A 17,608-nucleotide genomic window follows, 5' to 3' on the forward strand; every position below is an offset into this window, starting at 1 on the left:
GTCAGCATATTCTCCCAATTTCTGTTGTGGATGATAGGAGAAATAATAGCCAAGGGCTACGTACAATAGAGGATTTCTCATTATTTCAACTGCTAGCTTCACTCATCAGAAATGTGGATTATGCTTGTCCATAATGTGGATTATGCTTCCCGCCTCAGGCGACTGACTGTGCGGAGTTTGCACGTTCTCCCCGTGTCTGCGTGGGTTTCCTCCGGGTGCTCCGGTTTCCTCCCACAGTCCAAAGATGTGCAGGTTAGGTGAATTGGCCATGCTAAATTGCCCGTAGTGTTAGGTAAGGGGTTGATGTAGATGTAGGGGTATGGGTGGGTACGCTTCGGCGGGGCGGTGTGGACTTGTTGGGCCGAAGGGCCTGTTTCCACACTGTAAGTAATCTAATCTAATCTAATCTAATAACGGTTGGGAAATGAATTCAAATCAGGCAGAATTATCCATAGAGTCATAGAGACGTACAGCACAGAAACAGACCCTTTTGGTCTAACCCGTCCATGCCAACCAGATATCCCAACCCAATCTAGTCCCATCAGCCAGCACCTGGCCCATATCCCCCTCCCCCCCAAAGCTTTCCCATTCATAAACCCATCCAGATGGCTTTTAAATGTTACAATAGTACCAGCCTCCACCACTTCCTCTGGCAGCTCATTCCATACACGCACCACCTTCTGTGTGAAAAAGTTGCCCCTTAGGTCTCTTTTACATCTTTCCCCTCTCACCCTAAACCTATGCCCTCTAGTTCTGGACTCCCTGACCCCAGGAAAAAGACTTTGTCTATTTATCCTATCCCTGCCCACCATGATTTTATAAACCTCAAAAGGTCACCCCTCAGCCTCCAACGCTCTAGGGAAAACAGCCGTAGCCTATTCAACCTCTCCCTGTAGCTCAGATCCTCCAACCCTGGCAACATCCTTGTAAATCTTTTCTGAACCCTTTCAAGTTTCACAACATCTTTCCGATAGGAAGGAGACCAGGTTGCACACAATATTCCAACAGTGGCCTAACCAATGTCCTGTACAGCCGTAACATTACCTTCCAACTCCTGTACTCAATTCTCTGACCAATAAAAGAAAGCATAGCAAACGCTTTCTTCACAATGCTTTCTACCTGCGACTCCACTTTCAAGGAGCTATGAACCTGCACTTCAAGGTCTCTTTGTAATTATTCAACTGGAATTACAGGCGTGATTAGCAGCTCAATCATAAAACTGCCTCTATTAGTAAATACCCAAACTTGGAAGGAGAAAGGTGACAGAAAATGGAAGAATGATACGGCTATTAAAATAGATTTAAAATACTACTGAGTGTGCCAAATAATGCGAAGAAAAGGCAAGTTAGTAGCAGAATCTGCAATTTCAAAAGTTGCACAATCCAAGGCACTAATAAAAAGTGTTTTTATTTTTATTCCAGAAATTTGCCTATAGTTTCTAATGTGGAAGAAAACAATTTCTCTATGTCAAGTTAAAACACTGTACATGCAACTTCTAAAATATTTAAAACTGATTCTGTACAATACAAACAAAGCTAGATTAGGATATTGCAATAACAGATTCGAGTTCAACCCAAATTTTTGACAGTGCGCACAGAATAACAAATGGCCCAATCCCTATACAATTAGGTTCGTTATGAATTTTAAAGCTGACTTGAAGAATAATAAATAAGCAAAAGTAATATATTTACACTACTAAACATTACACAAAAAACTGCAATAATTTAGCAGTAAACAATTCAGATGAGATTACAAACAGACTAATTTAATTATTGCATAAATCAGCTCAGACCTTCAATATAACCCCTTCATAAGTTATGACTACAAGTTTACTATAAAAGGTGTGTAAAGCAGCTTATAGCAATTTATGGCTATTTTACTCTAACCTATTTTACATGTTGTGCAATAATCTATCATGCCATTTAAAATGTATACATACATTATTATAGCAAGTTATAAATATGCTTATAAGATATCACCAGTGCAAGTGCCATGGAAAATATTTGTATTAGGAATTTTAATATTCTCACCACTATCCCCTTACCACGTAGACATAGTGGGTCACAACAGTAACAAAATGAACAACATGTCAATTTTGGTAGATACAAGTACAATAAATGGTCACTGAATTTTATCAATCACCAGCAAGCATCCTTTCAGGTTTCATTTAGATTTCCTGTTTCTACTTACAAGGGATAAAAATAAGCTCAAGATGTTAAAATAGACCAGGAAATTCTTACAATTGATGAAACCCAACATAAAAGTAATTATGGATAATGTATTGTCCATTTAAAGTAATAAAAATGGTTGACAAGATTAAAATTCAATGGAATAACAAACCTCAGTTTTGTCTAACATTAAAATATAGAGAGGTAATTGGAAAAGTATTTTAATTTGTGTGGCTGGATATTCACACAAACATCAAAACTAATTTATCACAAGCAGATCTATTAGAGTTAAAGCTGGACTACAACAATGACTGTGCATAATATCTGTGTGACATCACAACCCTAACATGCTTAAATTTTTGAAAGCAGATATATACATTTGAATGTAAGGTATAATAAAAACAACTAATTGAAGTTTCAAAATGTTGATGAATATGCCTTGAAATTGTAGAATACAAAATGATACAATCAATAAACTGTTACATTTGAAAACTTTTTGATAAATTAGTCATTTGGCACCAAAGGATATGGCACCTAAATGCAGGAAAGGGGTGGTAATTATTAACAAATATCTCAAAATTTTAATCTTTACCCAAATATATGAAAAACATCAATAACTTTGCAACAGACATATTAGATTTTATAGTACCAATACAAATGAAGGTTTATAAATGGTACTGTAGAATGTGTGCAATTCAAAAATCAATAATGTTGTAGCTGAGCAAGGAAACTAACAATTACTATTATTGTATACAACAACTTGTTATGGATATGTGCTGAACATGGTTCAGAGTATCAGTTATGGCTATAAGCTCAATGCCCTGTTAAAAAAGCATTCATACCCAAAGTCTACTTAATGTGACACATAGTGTCACACAAGTAGTGTAAAGGTTATTCTATTAGGTGTGTTTGGACATGGTTTTGGAACCATTTTACCAAGTTCCCTGAAATTTTCATTTTTTCTCCTGCTTGACTGAGTTTTATAATACACAATTAATGGAAATATCCATTCAAATTTGTAGGCTTCATTGGCTTTCTAAGCAGACTGCAAGATGGTATGCTGCATGGAATCCATATTTTACTTGAGGGATCAAAGAAGATCATTGCCTAGCACTGGTCAATTCTACTTCATTACTGGACAGCTGATAACTCTTAAAAGCACTGAAATCTGTTGTTTCTACGGCTTTCAATAAGGAAAAATGGTGAATGAATACAGTATATAATTTCCAACTTTGACAACACAGACTGTAATGGTTTTAAAGATGGTGACAATAAGGCTTGCTTTTTCATCTATCATGAGGTAGACACAGGCTACAAAAATTGAGTGGGTGGGCAAATTAAACCGTGGGGGATTTCTGAAGTTATCAGCATCAAAATGAGAAACAAGAGGTCAACTAATCAGGCAGCATCTGTGGAAAGAGAAACAGGTTTTCCTCCCCACTGATATTACCAAAACATTTCAGCATTTTCTATTTTCATTTTAGAGCACCAACACATGCATCACCTTGCTTTTTTTAAAACTGGGAAACATTAACATTTAGAGGGACCCGGATGTCCTTAGACTCAAATTATAGCAAGTTTATTGAAATGTCAGTTTAGCTTTTATTACAAAAGGATTGGAATATAAAAATGAAGTCTAACCACATTTGTAGAGGGCCTAGGTGAGATCATACCTAGACTACTGCAATTTTGGTTTCGTTACCTTGGAAGTACAACAAAGGTTGTGTGGTCGATGCCTCTTATTCCCAAGTTTATGAGAGTTATCACCAAATATTTAAAATTCTCAAGGGATGTGAATAGATAGATGCTGGCTGTGGACTCTAAAACTAGGGGCCACAGTGTCAAAATAAAGGGTTGGTCATTTAGAAAAGTGATGAGGAGAAATTTCTTTACACAAAGTGTTGATTCTTTGAATCATCTATGCAGAGAACAACCACGTTGTCATCGTTGAGTACATTCACATCACAGACAGATTAATTTTTGATTAAGCAAATTAATGGATGTGAGAACAAATGCAGCAAGATGGAACTGAAATAGAAGATTGCCATGATTTTAATGAATTGTGGAAGAGGTTCATGGGGGATGGCCAACATGCTCCTATTCCTTATATTTCCCTTTCAAATGTATGAGCAGATCATTAAAGAAGCATAAATATCATGGAGGAGATTTGATTAGGCTGTAACTTTACATTTTATTTCCTTTCAGTAGTTTTGCTTTAAATTGAGGCTCATCCTATCACCTTCAGTTGAAATTATAGTTGATTCTTCACAAATTACAACTATACCTTTTTAGCTAACTGGTAATCTGCTTGTTTCAAAGGATAACATTGTAGAGCTATAACTACATTTAAAACTTCAGTTAACAGTCCCCCACAGGATGACATCCCACTTTGCAGCCTGGCCATGAAGACAAAGATACACATTACAAATTCAACAGATGGTCGGTCAGAGCTGAAACTCAAAAGCTGTAACTACAGGATTATGCCGAAACAGTGAGAAAAAGAATTACTTTTGCAATTGCACATTAGACTCGGTACTTTTTCAAATAAAAAACGATTGGGTTTTCATTTCTACTTGCACAAATACAAGATTTTGCTGTGCGGGATTCGTGGTTTTAACTTGAATGCTTTCCAACCAATGAAGCAAAAATTCGACAAACTGATATACAATTTCAAAGATCTGGTAAAATGTTGTCCAAATGGTCCCTAATTACGTGTACACACATTTGTGTATTTACAGTAATACTAAATATATTTAAAATTGTACTGTAATTTTATTTTAAAAAAGATACAATTTGTATCAACAATGAAAGGTCATTTCTGGCCATTCAGGACTTTGCTTAAAGCTGAAATGCATTCAACAGCTAAACTGAATAGACAGCCAAAAACATTACTCCTAGGATGAATACAACATTGCAGCTAGCAAAGTCCATTAAAAATACCAGAAACAACACTTACTTAAACTAAACAATCTGTTCGTTTCTAGTTTTTTAAAAAAAAATTGTGGCAAGATAAATCAGGCCCTCTCATAATATCACAGCCTGAGTCCATTAATAAAAATCAGTATAAGATAAATCTTAAAATGCTTAAACTAATTTAATTTTTTTTATTGCAACCTCAAAACTTAGTATCTATTAATATCAAATAATAACTGTTACGCCTGACCAACTAGGAATGACCATTAAAGGTCAGCAAACATTTTGGATCATACTATAGTATTCAGTTAGTGATAAGGCTGAAACCTGCCAATACAAGTCTTAACCACCAACACATTCTCAAAATGCTAAAAGGAAAAGTGCCATAAGCTACTAAATGTGTTGTTTTGAGTAAAATATCAGACTTCCTACTTATATCTTCATGTTAAAGCTGCAATATATTATGGAGACAATAGATCAAATCGCCAGTATTTAACTTTTTTAAAAAGGTGCTTTAGCATATACATTTTATGTTTCTTGTAGCAAACTAGCTTTAAATAACACAATAATTCTAAAAGTTGTTGATAAAAACACATGAAGAATTCCCTTTGCAGAGGGTACTGCTTTGTACTATATACTCTAATTTTATCTCCTTGTTTGAAGAATCTCAAATGCGAGCAAACTCAGCCTTTGTGCTGAGAAATAAAAACATCAAAATGATGTATTTCAATTCAATAACCCAGTTTTGACTTTTCTGCTAGAATCACTGCAGCAAGTTGCTGGGCATCAATCATGTGAGGATTTCTTTTCATTACCACCCGCACAAGGTCAGCTGGAAATATGTTGCACAGATTTATAAAGATCTTATCACGGGCATCCTGTAACCTTTGTGGATTTAAAGGTTCAGGAGGTAAGCCACTCCATGGCATCCTCCAAGTCTGCTCCCTTTTCTCAGGTAAACTTTGGAATGTGAACTGATCATAACATGGCTGAGTTGGATTGTTTGGTAATGAATATCCTTGTGCATAACCATAAGAATCTAAACCATAGCCAAGCCTGTTCCAACTGGCAAATGTTTCCTGACCTGTGTAAGGTTTTCTGTGTCTCACTGGCAGGTTTTCATACAAACGTGAATCTGAAAAACTTTCTATTCTTGTAGTTCCTAGAGCTCTCCCCATAAGCATGTTTTGTGGATGCTGGGCATTGAGGGGTACTGGGCAATATTCACTCGGACAACTGGAGCGGGCTCCAATTACCGGATGTTGTAAATGTGATGCCATACAAGAAGCTGAAGTTTTGTGTAGTGGTTTTTGCTCTTCTTGGCCATAACTTTGTACTCTTGTTACAGGATCATGATAACCACAAAGAAAGGGCTGATGTCGATTATGATATTGGTGACATTTAAGATTTTCCTCAAGCACTGTAACTGGAGAACTTGGGTAGGCTCGTTCATTATAGCCAACATATGAATCGCTGCTGCCACAGCTAATACTACCTTCACTACTACAATCAGAACCTACATGGTCGAGTCTGTATTCTTTATCTACAGAAAACTGATCAGGGCTATGTGTCCCAGATACACCAAGATTATGATATGGATTCATCATGGAATGATATCCTCCATCAACAGGAGAGTCACATTTTGGATGTTGATTATAGGTGGTGTGTGCTCCATGGCTATTGTTCACCAGAATTGTTGAGTACTGTGCTGGCACTCCTGATTCTTGTGTCAAAACGTGCATTCCAGAACCTGACACTGTACAACCTTGGACCTTTGCAGCTGAAGGATTTGATGCACCAACAAGAGAAGGCACAGACCTGGTTTCCAATCTGGTTTTATTGCTGAGTTTTTCTTCAACCTCATTATAAAGAGGGGCTTGTATACTTGGGTCAGACTGTCTTTTTGGAGCTGTACACTTGACATCAAACATGCCTTCAGTCTTGGTATTAGTTGGAACACTGTTGCTCTTCACCAAACCTCCATCATTAGTGGTTTTCATTATTGAGTTCTTTGCACTAGCACGAAGTTCGTCAGCCACAGAACGTTGAGGCTGTGTACCTCGTTCTGGGTGGTAGTATTTACATTTGTGGCCATAAGTGCACTTTTTTCCTGTTGAAAACACAAAAGTGGGTTTTATATAAATGCTGCCAAATAAATGTGCCATTTAATTATTAAAAAAAAAGGTGTTAAAAAAATTGTATTTCTACCTAGCTTATTACAAAATATCATCCTTCTATAAAAAGGAACCTATTGCAGATGCAACCAAAGAAAACTTGGATGTACTTGTGGGCTAGTCAGACAATTACAAACAAGAGTTTGGATACATAAAAAATATTCAAATTATTCATGCGACATGACAGTTCAGTAATTATTGGACTGAGAATTAGATCAACTCCTGGTTAATCACTCTTCTGCAGTGCTCTAATTGTCACTTTTAGTTTTCTCCATTTTGAGAGAATATTCATCTGAGGATCTCATCTCAGGGGATCCTAATTTGCAATGTCTTCAATATAGAAGGACACACACACACACACACCAGCAAAAAAGGGCATAACTTTGTCAGGTATAAATTATTTTACACTCCAGTACTGGCAACTTTGATGTTAACTGTACATTTAAGTATCCTTAAGGAGATACTTAAATGCTTCTGACGGAAATATATTTCAGAAGGGAAAATAGACTGTGGGGAAAGACACCCATGGCAAAGCAAGGAAGTCAAAAGTAATATAAAAACAAAAACCAAGGTATAACCATATTGCACAGGTGATGGCAGGTTGGAAGATTGGGAAACTTCTAAAGATCAAAGGGGTACAAAAAAAAAAGCCATAAAAAGAGCAAAGATAAATTATGAAAGAAAACTTCCATAAAATCTAAAACCAGATAGCAAAAAAAAAGTTTCTACAAATTAATAGTGTGGAACACAAATGGTGGCGTCACTAAATCAATATTTTGCATCAGTTTTCACACTGAACAACACTAGTACCATCCCAAATTACAAAACACACAGGTTATAGAAACTGAGGAAATTAGAACAATTAATACTAGGGAAAAGTACTGAGTAAACCATTGGGATGAAAGCAGACAAGTCCCCAGGGCCTAATGGTCTACATCCTAGGGTCATAAAGGAAGCAGAAACAGAGATGGTGGTTCCTTTAGTAATAGTATTCCAACATTCCCTGGATGTGGGAAAGGTTCCAGCGGTTTATTCAAAAGGGAGAGACACAAAGTAGGAAGCTACAGACCTGTTAGATTAACATGAGTCATTAGAAAATTGTTAGAATCCATTACTTAGGAAGTAATAACAGGATATTTAGAAAGCTACAAAGCAATCCATCAGAAGCAGCATGGCGTTACAAAGGGTAAGTTATGTTTGACTAATTTGCTAGAGTTCTTTGAAGATGGAACAAGGTGGATAATGGGGATCCCTTAGTTACTGTATATTCAGACTTCCAGAAAGCATTTGATAAGGTACCGCACAAAAATTTAATACAAAAGTTAAGATCACATGGGGTTAGTTTCTTAGCTTGGAGAGAGGATTGGCTACAAAAAGTAGACAGTTGGGATAAATGGATCTGTCTCTGGTTGGCAAGATGTAACTAGTGGGGTGCCACAAGGTTTGATCCTCAGGCACCTAATTACAATCTATATTAATGACTTGGATATGGGGATAGAAAGTGCTATAGCCAAATGACACTAACATAGGTATTAGTCAGTTGCAGTGAAGAAATAAATTTACAAATGGATATGGACAGGTTAGATGAATGGGCCAAAATTTGGCAGACCAAGTTTAGCGTGAATAAGAGAGAGGGTATCCATTTTGGTCAAAGGAATAGAAAGGCAACTTATTATCAAAAAAGAAACATCAGGGCGCTTCTGTGCGGAGGATCTGGGTGCCCTTGTGCATGAGTCATAGATATTATGTAGATACAGCAGATGGGAAGACAAGCGAGTTTTAACATTTATTGTGAAAGGAATGGTGTAAAAATAGGTAAGTATTGCTGCAGTTGTACAGGCAAAACGAGACTTCGAGTATTGCATAACCATTTTGGTCTCCTTGCCTGAAGAGGGATGTAGTTTCATCGGAGGTAGTTCAGAGGTGGTTCACAAAATTCATGAGAGATGTGCGGTTTGCCTTATGAAAAAAGACTGAGCAGTTTTGGCCTATACTCTCTGGAGTTTAGTGGATTGAGAGGAGCTCTAATTGAGGTACAAGGTGAAGGAGATTAACAAAGTAAATGCAGCAAGGATGTTTCCTCATACAGGGCAATCCAGAACGAAAGGTCATAGACTTAGGATAAGGGACAGCAGATTTAAAATAGAGAAATGGGGAGAAATAATTTCTTTCAAAGGGATACGAATCTGTAGAATTCACTACCTCAGAGTATGGTGGACAGATAGCGGTTCGGTTTCATGTTTCACCTACCAACTGAACCACAGCGGACGCCACGAGCAGAATTTAATGCTGATACTCCTACTGGAGGCAATGTTGGACATTAACTGAATGGAAGTGCGTGGAATACCTTGTCTTTTCAGCTCTGCCTGACTGAGTCAGGAGCAGGTTGGCTCATGGGTAGCCTTTCTACCCAGATACTAATTGAGGGCCTGAAGCTGGAATTAATGCCCACTGTGGAGCATAAGCCTACTGTCTCAGATATTTACAAGCAGGAAGAACGAAAAGTAAACCCCCGAGTCCCTGATGTGCCCCACCTTCACAGTGCTTGATTGAAAAATCTGACTTGGGAAAAGGTAGTCTGCTGAGGGCTTCTAGCCCATACTTTGTTCAGATCGCACAGCCAGCAACCCTGTCCTGCAACCCATATCATGCCCTCATTCACTTGTGGCCTGACCCCTTGGTTATCCTAGGTCTCCGAGTACACTGTTCCCAATGTAGCCACACACCTTGGGAATATTAAGCATTTTATACAACAGATCTTTCCCAATGGAAGTTGTATAAGGCTTCACCAATTCTCCAGCCAGCAGGCAAGCCCCCACCACATGAATTAAGTTTCACCTCACGTGGATATAGGCAAGTCCAAACTCAGATTTGATAGAATTAATTTTTGACTTGTTGGTTAGGTAAAATTTAATGACAGGATATACTCCTTCTGCCTATGAGTTATTTTAACATTCATTTAAAGTACAAGTCTCAGCTGATAAATATCTGTACCTTAGGAATTAGCCTCCCCATGTAAAAAGGTTTATAGTCAAGACTCCTCAAATCAAAGTATATTTTGTTTCTACACATATTCAAGCAATAGCCAAACTACAAATACATACTATCTTGTTGATTTTTCGTTACGAAAAGGGTTTAATCTCTCCCCTTTGGAGAATACTACCCAAATGTCATTGTGAAATTCTGACGTAGCACCAATGTATATCTGAAAATCAATGTACCATATGGACATGGCTGCTTCTTATGTTCAGGAACAACAGGCCGCTTCCTCAGAAAGTTATCCAAGCTGGGCCCGTGACGACCCAAAGGATCATCAGGTGGCATGAATCTGAAATTAAATCAAACGCACATGATAACTATATACACAAGACAAAGTGATATTACCACCAACCAATCAGTAAAAATTTGGATGTCGACTAATATGACAGGTTCTAGATGGAGTTCGATTGAAATACCATATAGGAAAATGAAAACTTTTTAAAAAGTCAGCCACTCAGTCAAACCAATCCACTCCAACAATTCAGTGAGATCATGGCTAACGTTTTTTGCAACCCTTCACGTTTTAATATGTAGAAATCTATCAATCGTAGTCTCTAACATAGTCGATGAGTGGACCTCACAATCCTCTGGATCACAATTCCAAAGGACCCCACCCCCACCAGTTCTAGACCAGTTAGCCAGAGCAAACATTAGAGGGATCTTGGTGGACACATCCATAGATCCTTTAAGGCAATAGGATAGGTGAAGGTGGTGGTTAAGGCACGTGGGATCCTTGTTTTTTTTTCATTAAGGCACTGAAAGAAGAGCAAGGAGGTTAGGATGGAGCTATATATAACATCAGTTAGGCCACAGCTGGAGGACTGTGTGCAGCTCTGTTTGCCACACTACAGAAATTACACTAGACAGTGTGTAGAAGAGATTCACCAGGATGTTGCCTGGGCTGGAATGATTTAGCTGTGAAGAAAGACTAGATAGGCTTGTGTTATTTTCCTCAGAGCACTGAAGATGGACGGAGAATTTGACTGCAGATGTACAATGTTCTGAGGGGAATACAGACAGCTTAGATAAGGAATAACTTGGCAAGACAATTGTGCAACGCCCCTTGGGGACAAGTGACCATAATACGGTGAAATTCCTCATCAAGATGGGGAATGATGCAGTTCTTTCTGAGACTAGGGTCCGAGATCTAAATAGAGGAAATACGATGGCATGAGCCAAGAATTGGTCACAACAGATTGGGGAATGTTAGAGGGATGATGGTGGAAAGTCAATGGCTAACATTCAATGTGTGTACGGATGAATTGCAACAACTATTTATTCTGGGAGGGCACAAAAATAAAATGGAAAAGGTGGCCAAACCAAGGCTTACAAAAGAGACAAAGTGAGGACTGCAGATGCTGGAGATCAGAGTCAAAAGGTGTGGCACCGGAAAAACACAGATGGTCAGGCAGCATCTGTGGAGCAGGAGAATCGATGTTTTGGGCATAAGCCCTTCATCAAGAATGGGGGTGGGGTGGGGTGTGCTGAGATATAAATAGGACAGGGGAGGGAGGTAACTGGGAAGACAATAGGTAGATGCAGGTTGGCGGGGAGGGGGTGATAGTGATCGGTCAGAGGGGTAGGTGGAGCGAATAAGTGGGAAGGATGATAGACAGGTAGGACAGCTCAACAGAGCAGTGTTGAGTTGGAGGGTTGGATCTGAAATGAGGTGGGGGGAGGAGAGATAAGGAAATTGGTGAAGTCGGTGTTGATGCTGTGTGGTTGAAAGGGCTTACGAAGGAAATTTCAGATAGTATTAGATCCAAGGAAGTACATAAATTGGCCAGAATAAAAACCCAACAGATCTGAGGAATGGAAGGCATTTTAGAATTCAGCAAGGAAGACAAAGGAAATAATTAAGAAAGGGGCCAGTAGAATTTGACCAAGCTGGCAGGGTACATAAAAACTGACCAAACATTTTAAAGGTATATAAAGGGAAAAAGATTTGTAAAAGCAAATATGGATTTCAGAGTCAGAAGCAAGGGAATTATAACGGGGAACAAACAAATAACTGACCAACTAAATACCCACTTTGATTGTGTTCACAAAGCAGGACACAAGTAACATACTAGAAAATGTTGGGAAACTCCAGGTTTATTGATAGAGGGGAACTGAAGAGACCCTAGAAATAGTGGATGCATTGGTGGTCATCTCCCAGGATTCTATAGACATAAACAGTTCCTACAGATTGGAAGGTAGCTAATGTCTCTATTTAAAAAAAAGGGAGACAGACAGAAAACCAAAATTCTAGATCAGTCACCCTAACATCAGTAGTGGAGAAAATGCTAGAGTCTGTGATACAAAGGGTTTAACAACTGGCAGGAAAACGGTGGCAGGATCAGGTAGAGTCAGCAATGATTTATACAAGTGAAGCCATGCTTAACAAACCTACTGGAATTGTTCAAGGACGCAATTCGTATAGTTGAGGAGAAGCAGCTAGTGGATGTAGGTTTCAAAAGGCTTTTCACAAGTCCCATGCAAGAAATTAACATAAAATTGCAGCACAAGTTTTTTTTTGGGTGGGGGGTCAGGTTATTGAAATGGGTGAAAAAACAAGTTGGCAGACAGGAAACTAGGTAGGAATGAATGAACATTTTTTTCCCAAAGTGGCAGCAGTCATTATTGACAACTAGGAATCAGTGCTTGGACCTGAGCTAGTCACAATATATAAATGATTTAGATAAGAGAATGAAGTAATACCTCCAAATTTGCAGCTGATGCAGAGTTGGGTGGGCGGGTGAGCTGTGATTAGGAGGCCAGAGTGATTTAGACAAACTAAGCGAGTGGGCAAACGTATAGCAAACACAGTTCGAATGTGGATTAATGGGAGGTTATCCACTTTGGGAGCAAAAAACAAGGCAGCCGTTTATTATCTGAATGGCTATAAATTGAGAGGGCATGTGCAATGAGGCCTGCCTATCCTCGTACAACAGTCATTGCAGCTACAGCAGGCAGTAAATGGTATGTTGGCCTTTATTGTGAGAGGATTCAATGAGAGAAGCAGGAATGTTGCCACATTTATACAGGGCCTTGGTGAGACCATAACTGGAATATTGTATGCAGGTGTGGTCTCTTTATCCAATAAGAGAAGTTCTTGCTATGGAGGGAGTTCAGCAAAGGTTTGCACATTGATTCCTGGGATAGCAGGATTGACACATATGCAGAGGTTGAATCAATTAGGATTATAGTCGCGGGAGTTTAGAAGAATCTCATAGAAACCGACAAAACGAACAGGATTAGAAAGGATCAATGTAGGAACGATGTTCTATTTCCTCAGGAGTCCAGAGCTAAGGGTCACAAGTCTAAGGATACATAGTAAATCAGTTAGGATTGAGACGAGAAGAAATTTCGCCATCCAGAGAGTTGTCAGCCTGTAGAATTTGCTATAATAGGAAGCGGTCAGGGCCCAAACATGGTATGATTTCAAGGAGGAGTTGGATATAGCACTTGGGTCTAAAGGGATCAAAGGACATGGTGAAAAGCAGGAACAGGCTAGTCAGTTGGGTGATCTGCCATGATCATAGTAAATGGCAAAGCAGGCTTAAAGGGCTGAATGGCCCACTCCTGTCCCTATTTCAATGTTTCTAAAAAACTTGCCCTTTAATAGAGGGATCAATATTTAGGAGAAAGTGAGGACTGCAGATGCTGGAGATCAGAGCTGAAAATGTGTTGCTGGAAAAGCGCAGCAGGTCAGGCAGCATCCAAGGAGCAGGACAATCGATGTTTCGGGCATAAGCCCTTCCTGAAGAAGGGCTTATGCCCAAAACATCGATTTTCCTGTTCCTTTGATACTGCCTGACCTGCTGCACTTTTGCAGCAACACATTTTTAAGCTCCAACATTTAAAAGGCGTCTGGATGGGTAAATGAATAGGAAGGGTTTACAGGAATATGGGGCAAATGCTGGCAAATGAGACTAGCTTTATATAGGATATCTGGTCTGCATGGATGAGTTGGACTGGTCTGTTTCCATGCTGTACATCTCTAGGACTCTATGAAGATGAGTTCGTTTGGAATTATGGTGTTGAAAGCAGAAGTGAAGTCAATAAGTAGGAGCCTGACGTAGGTATCCTTCTTGACTTGATGTTCCATGGATGAATGTAGGGCCAGGTAGACTGTGTTTGCTGTGGACCTGTTTCACCGGTAGGCAAATTGTCAGGCATCAGCCAATCTGGGATGTTGGAGTTGATGAGAGACACGACCAATCTTTGAAACACTTCTTAATTACAGATGTCAGCGCCACTGGATAGTGGTCATTGAGGTATGTTGAATGATTTTTCTTAGGCATCGGGCTGATAGTAGCTCATTCTTTTAAACTTCAGTAAAACATTGGTCATGTCTATTCAATATTTCTTCATCAAACAGTCCCTCCATTCCATAAATTAGTTCTTTTCACCCCATCTATGGCAAGTATATATTTCTTTAGGTGAGGAGACCATAACTGCACACAATTCTCCCAAGTGTGGTCTCAACGCTGTTCCGTATAATTACACAATAATATTTTTAATCGTATACTAAAATCCTCTTGGAATAAAGGTCAACATACCATTCACCACCTAAATTATTTGCTGTACCTGGATGGTAACTTTCAGTGACTAACATCAAGGACACAAATTCTCTTTGAGGTCCCAGCTTCCCTCTATTTAAGAAATAGTTTATTCTTCTGTTTTTCCTATGGATGACCTCAATTTTCTCCACTTCGCATTCCATCTGCAAATTCTGGCCACTCATTTAGCTTCTCCAAAATTCTCAAGAGTCTTGAGATGATCCTCAACTCCCACTCCCATGTAGTTATATCATCTGAAAATCTGGAATGGTTACATTTAATTCCCACATCTAAATCACTGACATAGACTGTAAATGGCTGGGACAGCAAGCAGTGATCTTTGTGGCACCCCAATAATCAGCCTGCCAACCTGAAAATTACCTTTATTTTGAAACTGTTTTCTGATAATTAACCAGTTAACAATCCATGCCAGTGTATTCCTGCATCCCTATGCGCTTGAATTTTATATACCTCATTATGTGGGATCTCATCAAAGCCTTCTGAAAACTTAAACAGATAAAATGGACCAATAGCATCCCCTTTATTCTGCTTGTTACTTTCTTTAAAAAAACTCCAACAAGCATGGCAAATGTGCTTTCCCTTTTTTAATCTATGTTCATACTTCCCAATACTGAGTGTACTGTTATCACATTCCTTATTGTAACTCAAGCACGTTTCCTTTGACTGATGTTAGACTCAAAAGGTCAGCAGTTCCCCCATTTTCTTTCTCCCTCCTTTCATAAATAATTGGGTTATATTTGCCACCTTCCATTCTGCAAGAACATTCCAGAGTCTACTGAAATTTTGAAATAGGACCATCAGAGCACCTTTCTCTATAGTCGCCTCTTTCAACATTCTGGGGTGCAGACCATCTGTTCAGGGATTTCTTTACTATTAATATCCAGCTGTTCCTCATTTACTTTAGTGCTTAGATTCTCCATTATTTCTTAAACTTTAAGGTATATTTCTCTGGGAAACAAATGCAATGCGCCATTTTCTTATTCTCCATTATATTTTTTTTTCTCTGCTTGTAATGGATTCATTTGCTTTTGCTAATCTTTTCCTTTTTACACACTTATGGAAACTTTTAATTTTTTTGTGCTTCTCATTCTTTTACTTTAACATTCTATCTGCCTTATGTTAACTTTTTTCTTGGTCTTTCTTTGCAGAATTCAATATCATTCTCAATCCAGAGACTTACCATTTTTGTTTTGGCAACTTTATAGGATTCTCTCTTCGATCTAAGCTATAGTTGGAACACTTACCTTGCTAGGTTGTGTATCAAAAGAAATATATTTTTATCCTGATTAATTCTTTAAATAGTAGCTATTGTTTGTCTATAATCATTCCTTTCAACACAGATCTCCAATCTTACCTTGTCCAATTTGCCAGTCATGTTTTCTTGGAGTCTTATGTGTAAATAAAAGAAACAAAGGTCTTACAGAGGCCGGAATGATGCGAACAAGACTCATGGCAGAATTGGAGGACAAGTCCAACAAGATTCATGTTCACATTGAGAACATCTCAATCCATCTTTTATGCTTGTGACAAGTGGCATGATGAATTTCCTGTTCGGTAACAGTGAGTTGCCAATTAAGGGGAATAATTGCTCGTTTATAAATCAACTTAGCTCACTAACATTCAGCTGCATACATTACCAACCCCCCCCCCCCCCAATAAGCTAGATGTAAAGAAAACGCAGCTTTGAAACTAGAGCAGGTACTTAGCAGATGCAGCTTGCAACTTGCTGTGAAGGACTTCTGGTGTTACGTACAACCAAATTACACCACAGGGCACGATTCATGGGAACCAGCTGCAGGTACACCTTCTCTATGGACATTGACAAATGCTGACCCCACAGGACCATCACGGCAACTCTCTAATACATTGGCAGTGTGCTCTTGAAGAACAGACTTGTAGGGTGCACCAAACAGCATTGAAAGACTGCTATTAGGATATTGTGCACACAGGGACTAAGACCTAGCTCACGGAATGGAGCAGGCTGCATCTCAGGGCTGCTCCTAGTGCTCACTCACATGCTCACAGCATCCATGCCTTGCCTCGCTAGTTAATGTAGTCGCACAACGGTGAATTCTAAACCAAGGTATACAGTAAGGCAACCCACACAGAACAAACCCTTAATTTCAAAAGCAACTGTCCCAACACCCACAAACACAGCTGTTGTCAGAACACTATTCAAACTATTCTGCAGCACCCCAGAACTATGCAAAAATGAAGACCACCTCCACAAAGCTTTTGAAAACAATGGATACCAAATCAACCTTGTCTGCGGATGCCCACGGAACAGATCATGAAGACACAATACAGCCGAATACACTGGTCACCCTACCTTACATTAAGATCATCATCTCAGAAATGACAAGATTCCACAACCACTCAGAATCAGGGTAGCACACAAACCCACAGCTATACTACACCAACTGCTGTCAAGGACAAAGACCCCATACCCATAACACACAGAAACAACATAACATACAAAATTCCATGCAGATATTGCCACAAACACTACGTCAGACAGACCAGAAGGAGACCAGACACCAGAATTCACAAACACCAACAGACAGTAAAACAATATGAACAATTCCTATTCATCGCCATACACACAAACAAGGAGGGCCATCAGTTTGACTGGGATAACGTAACCATCTTTGGTCAAGCTAACCAAAGACACACATGAGCATTTCTAGAGCCTGGTTCTCAGCCTAGAAGGCTATCAATTGACCTGTGGAAATGGATCCTACATAGGAGC

At 39.0% G+C, this 17,608-nt stretch overlaps 1 protein-coding gene across 2 annotated transcripts in view; it reads right to left on the reverse strand.

The window, feature by feature from the left end:
• Window positions 1-1,386: 1,386 nt before the first annotated feature.
• Window positions 1,387-17,608, reverse strand: part of LOC140481368 (probable ribonuclease ZC3H12C) — an 81,499-nt gene continuing 65,277 nt past the window's right edge. For both annotated transcript variants that reach the window (XM_072577450.1, XM_072577449.1), the window contains exons 5-6: window positions 10,477-10,583; window positions 1,387-7,191 (exon numbers count right to left, since the gene is read on the reverse strand). In XM_072577450.1, coding sequence (XP_072433551.1) covers window positions 5,813-7,191; window positions 10,477-10,583 — 1,486 coding nt within the window. In that variant the 3' untranslated portion in view covers window positions 1,387-5,812. The remainder of the gene's footprint in view (window positions 7,192-10,476; window positions 10,584-17,608) is intronic.

The sequence above is a fragment of the Chiloscyllium punctatum genome, chromosome 9 (assembly GCF_047496795.1).
Source record: "Chiloscyllium punctatum isolate Juve2018m chromosome 9, sChiPun1.3, whole genome shotgun sequence".
NCBI classification, from domain to species: domain Eukaryota; kingdom Metazoa; phylum Chordata; class Chondrichthyes; order Orectolobiformes; family Hemiscylliidae; genus Chiloscyllium; species Chiloscyllium punctatum.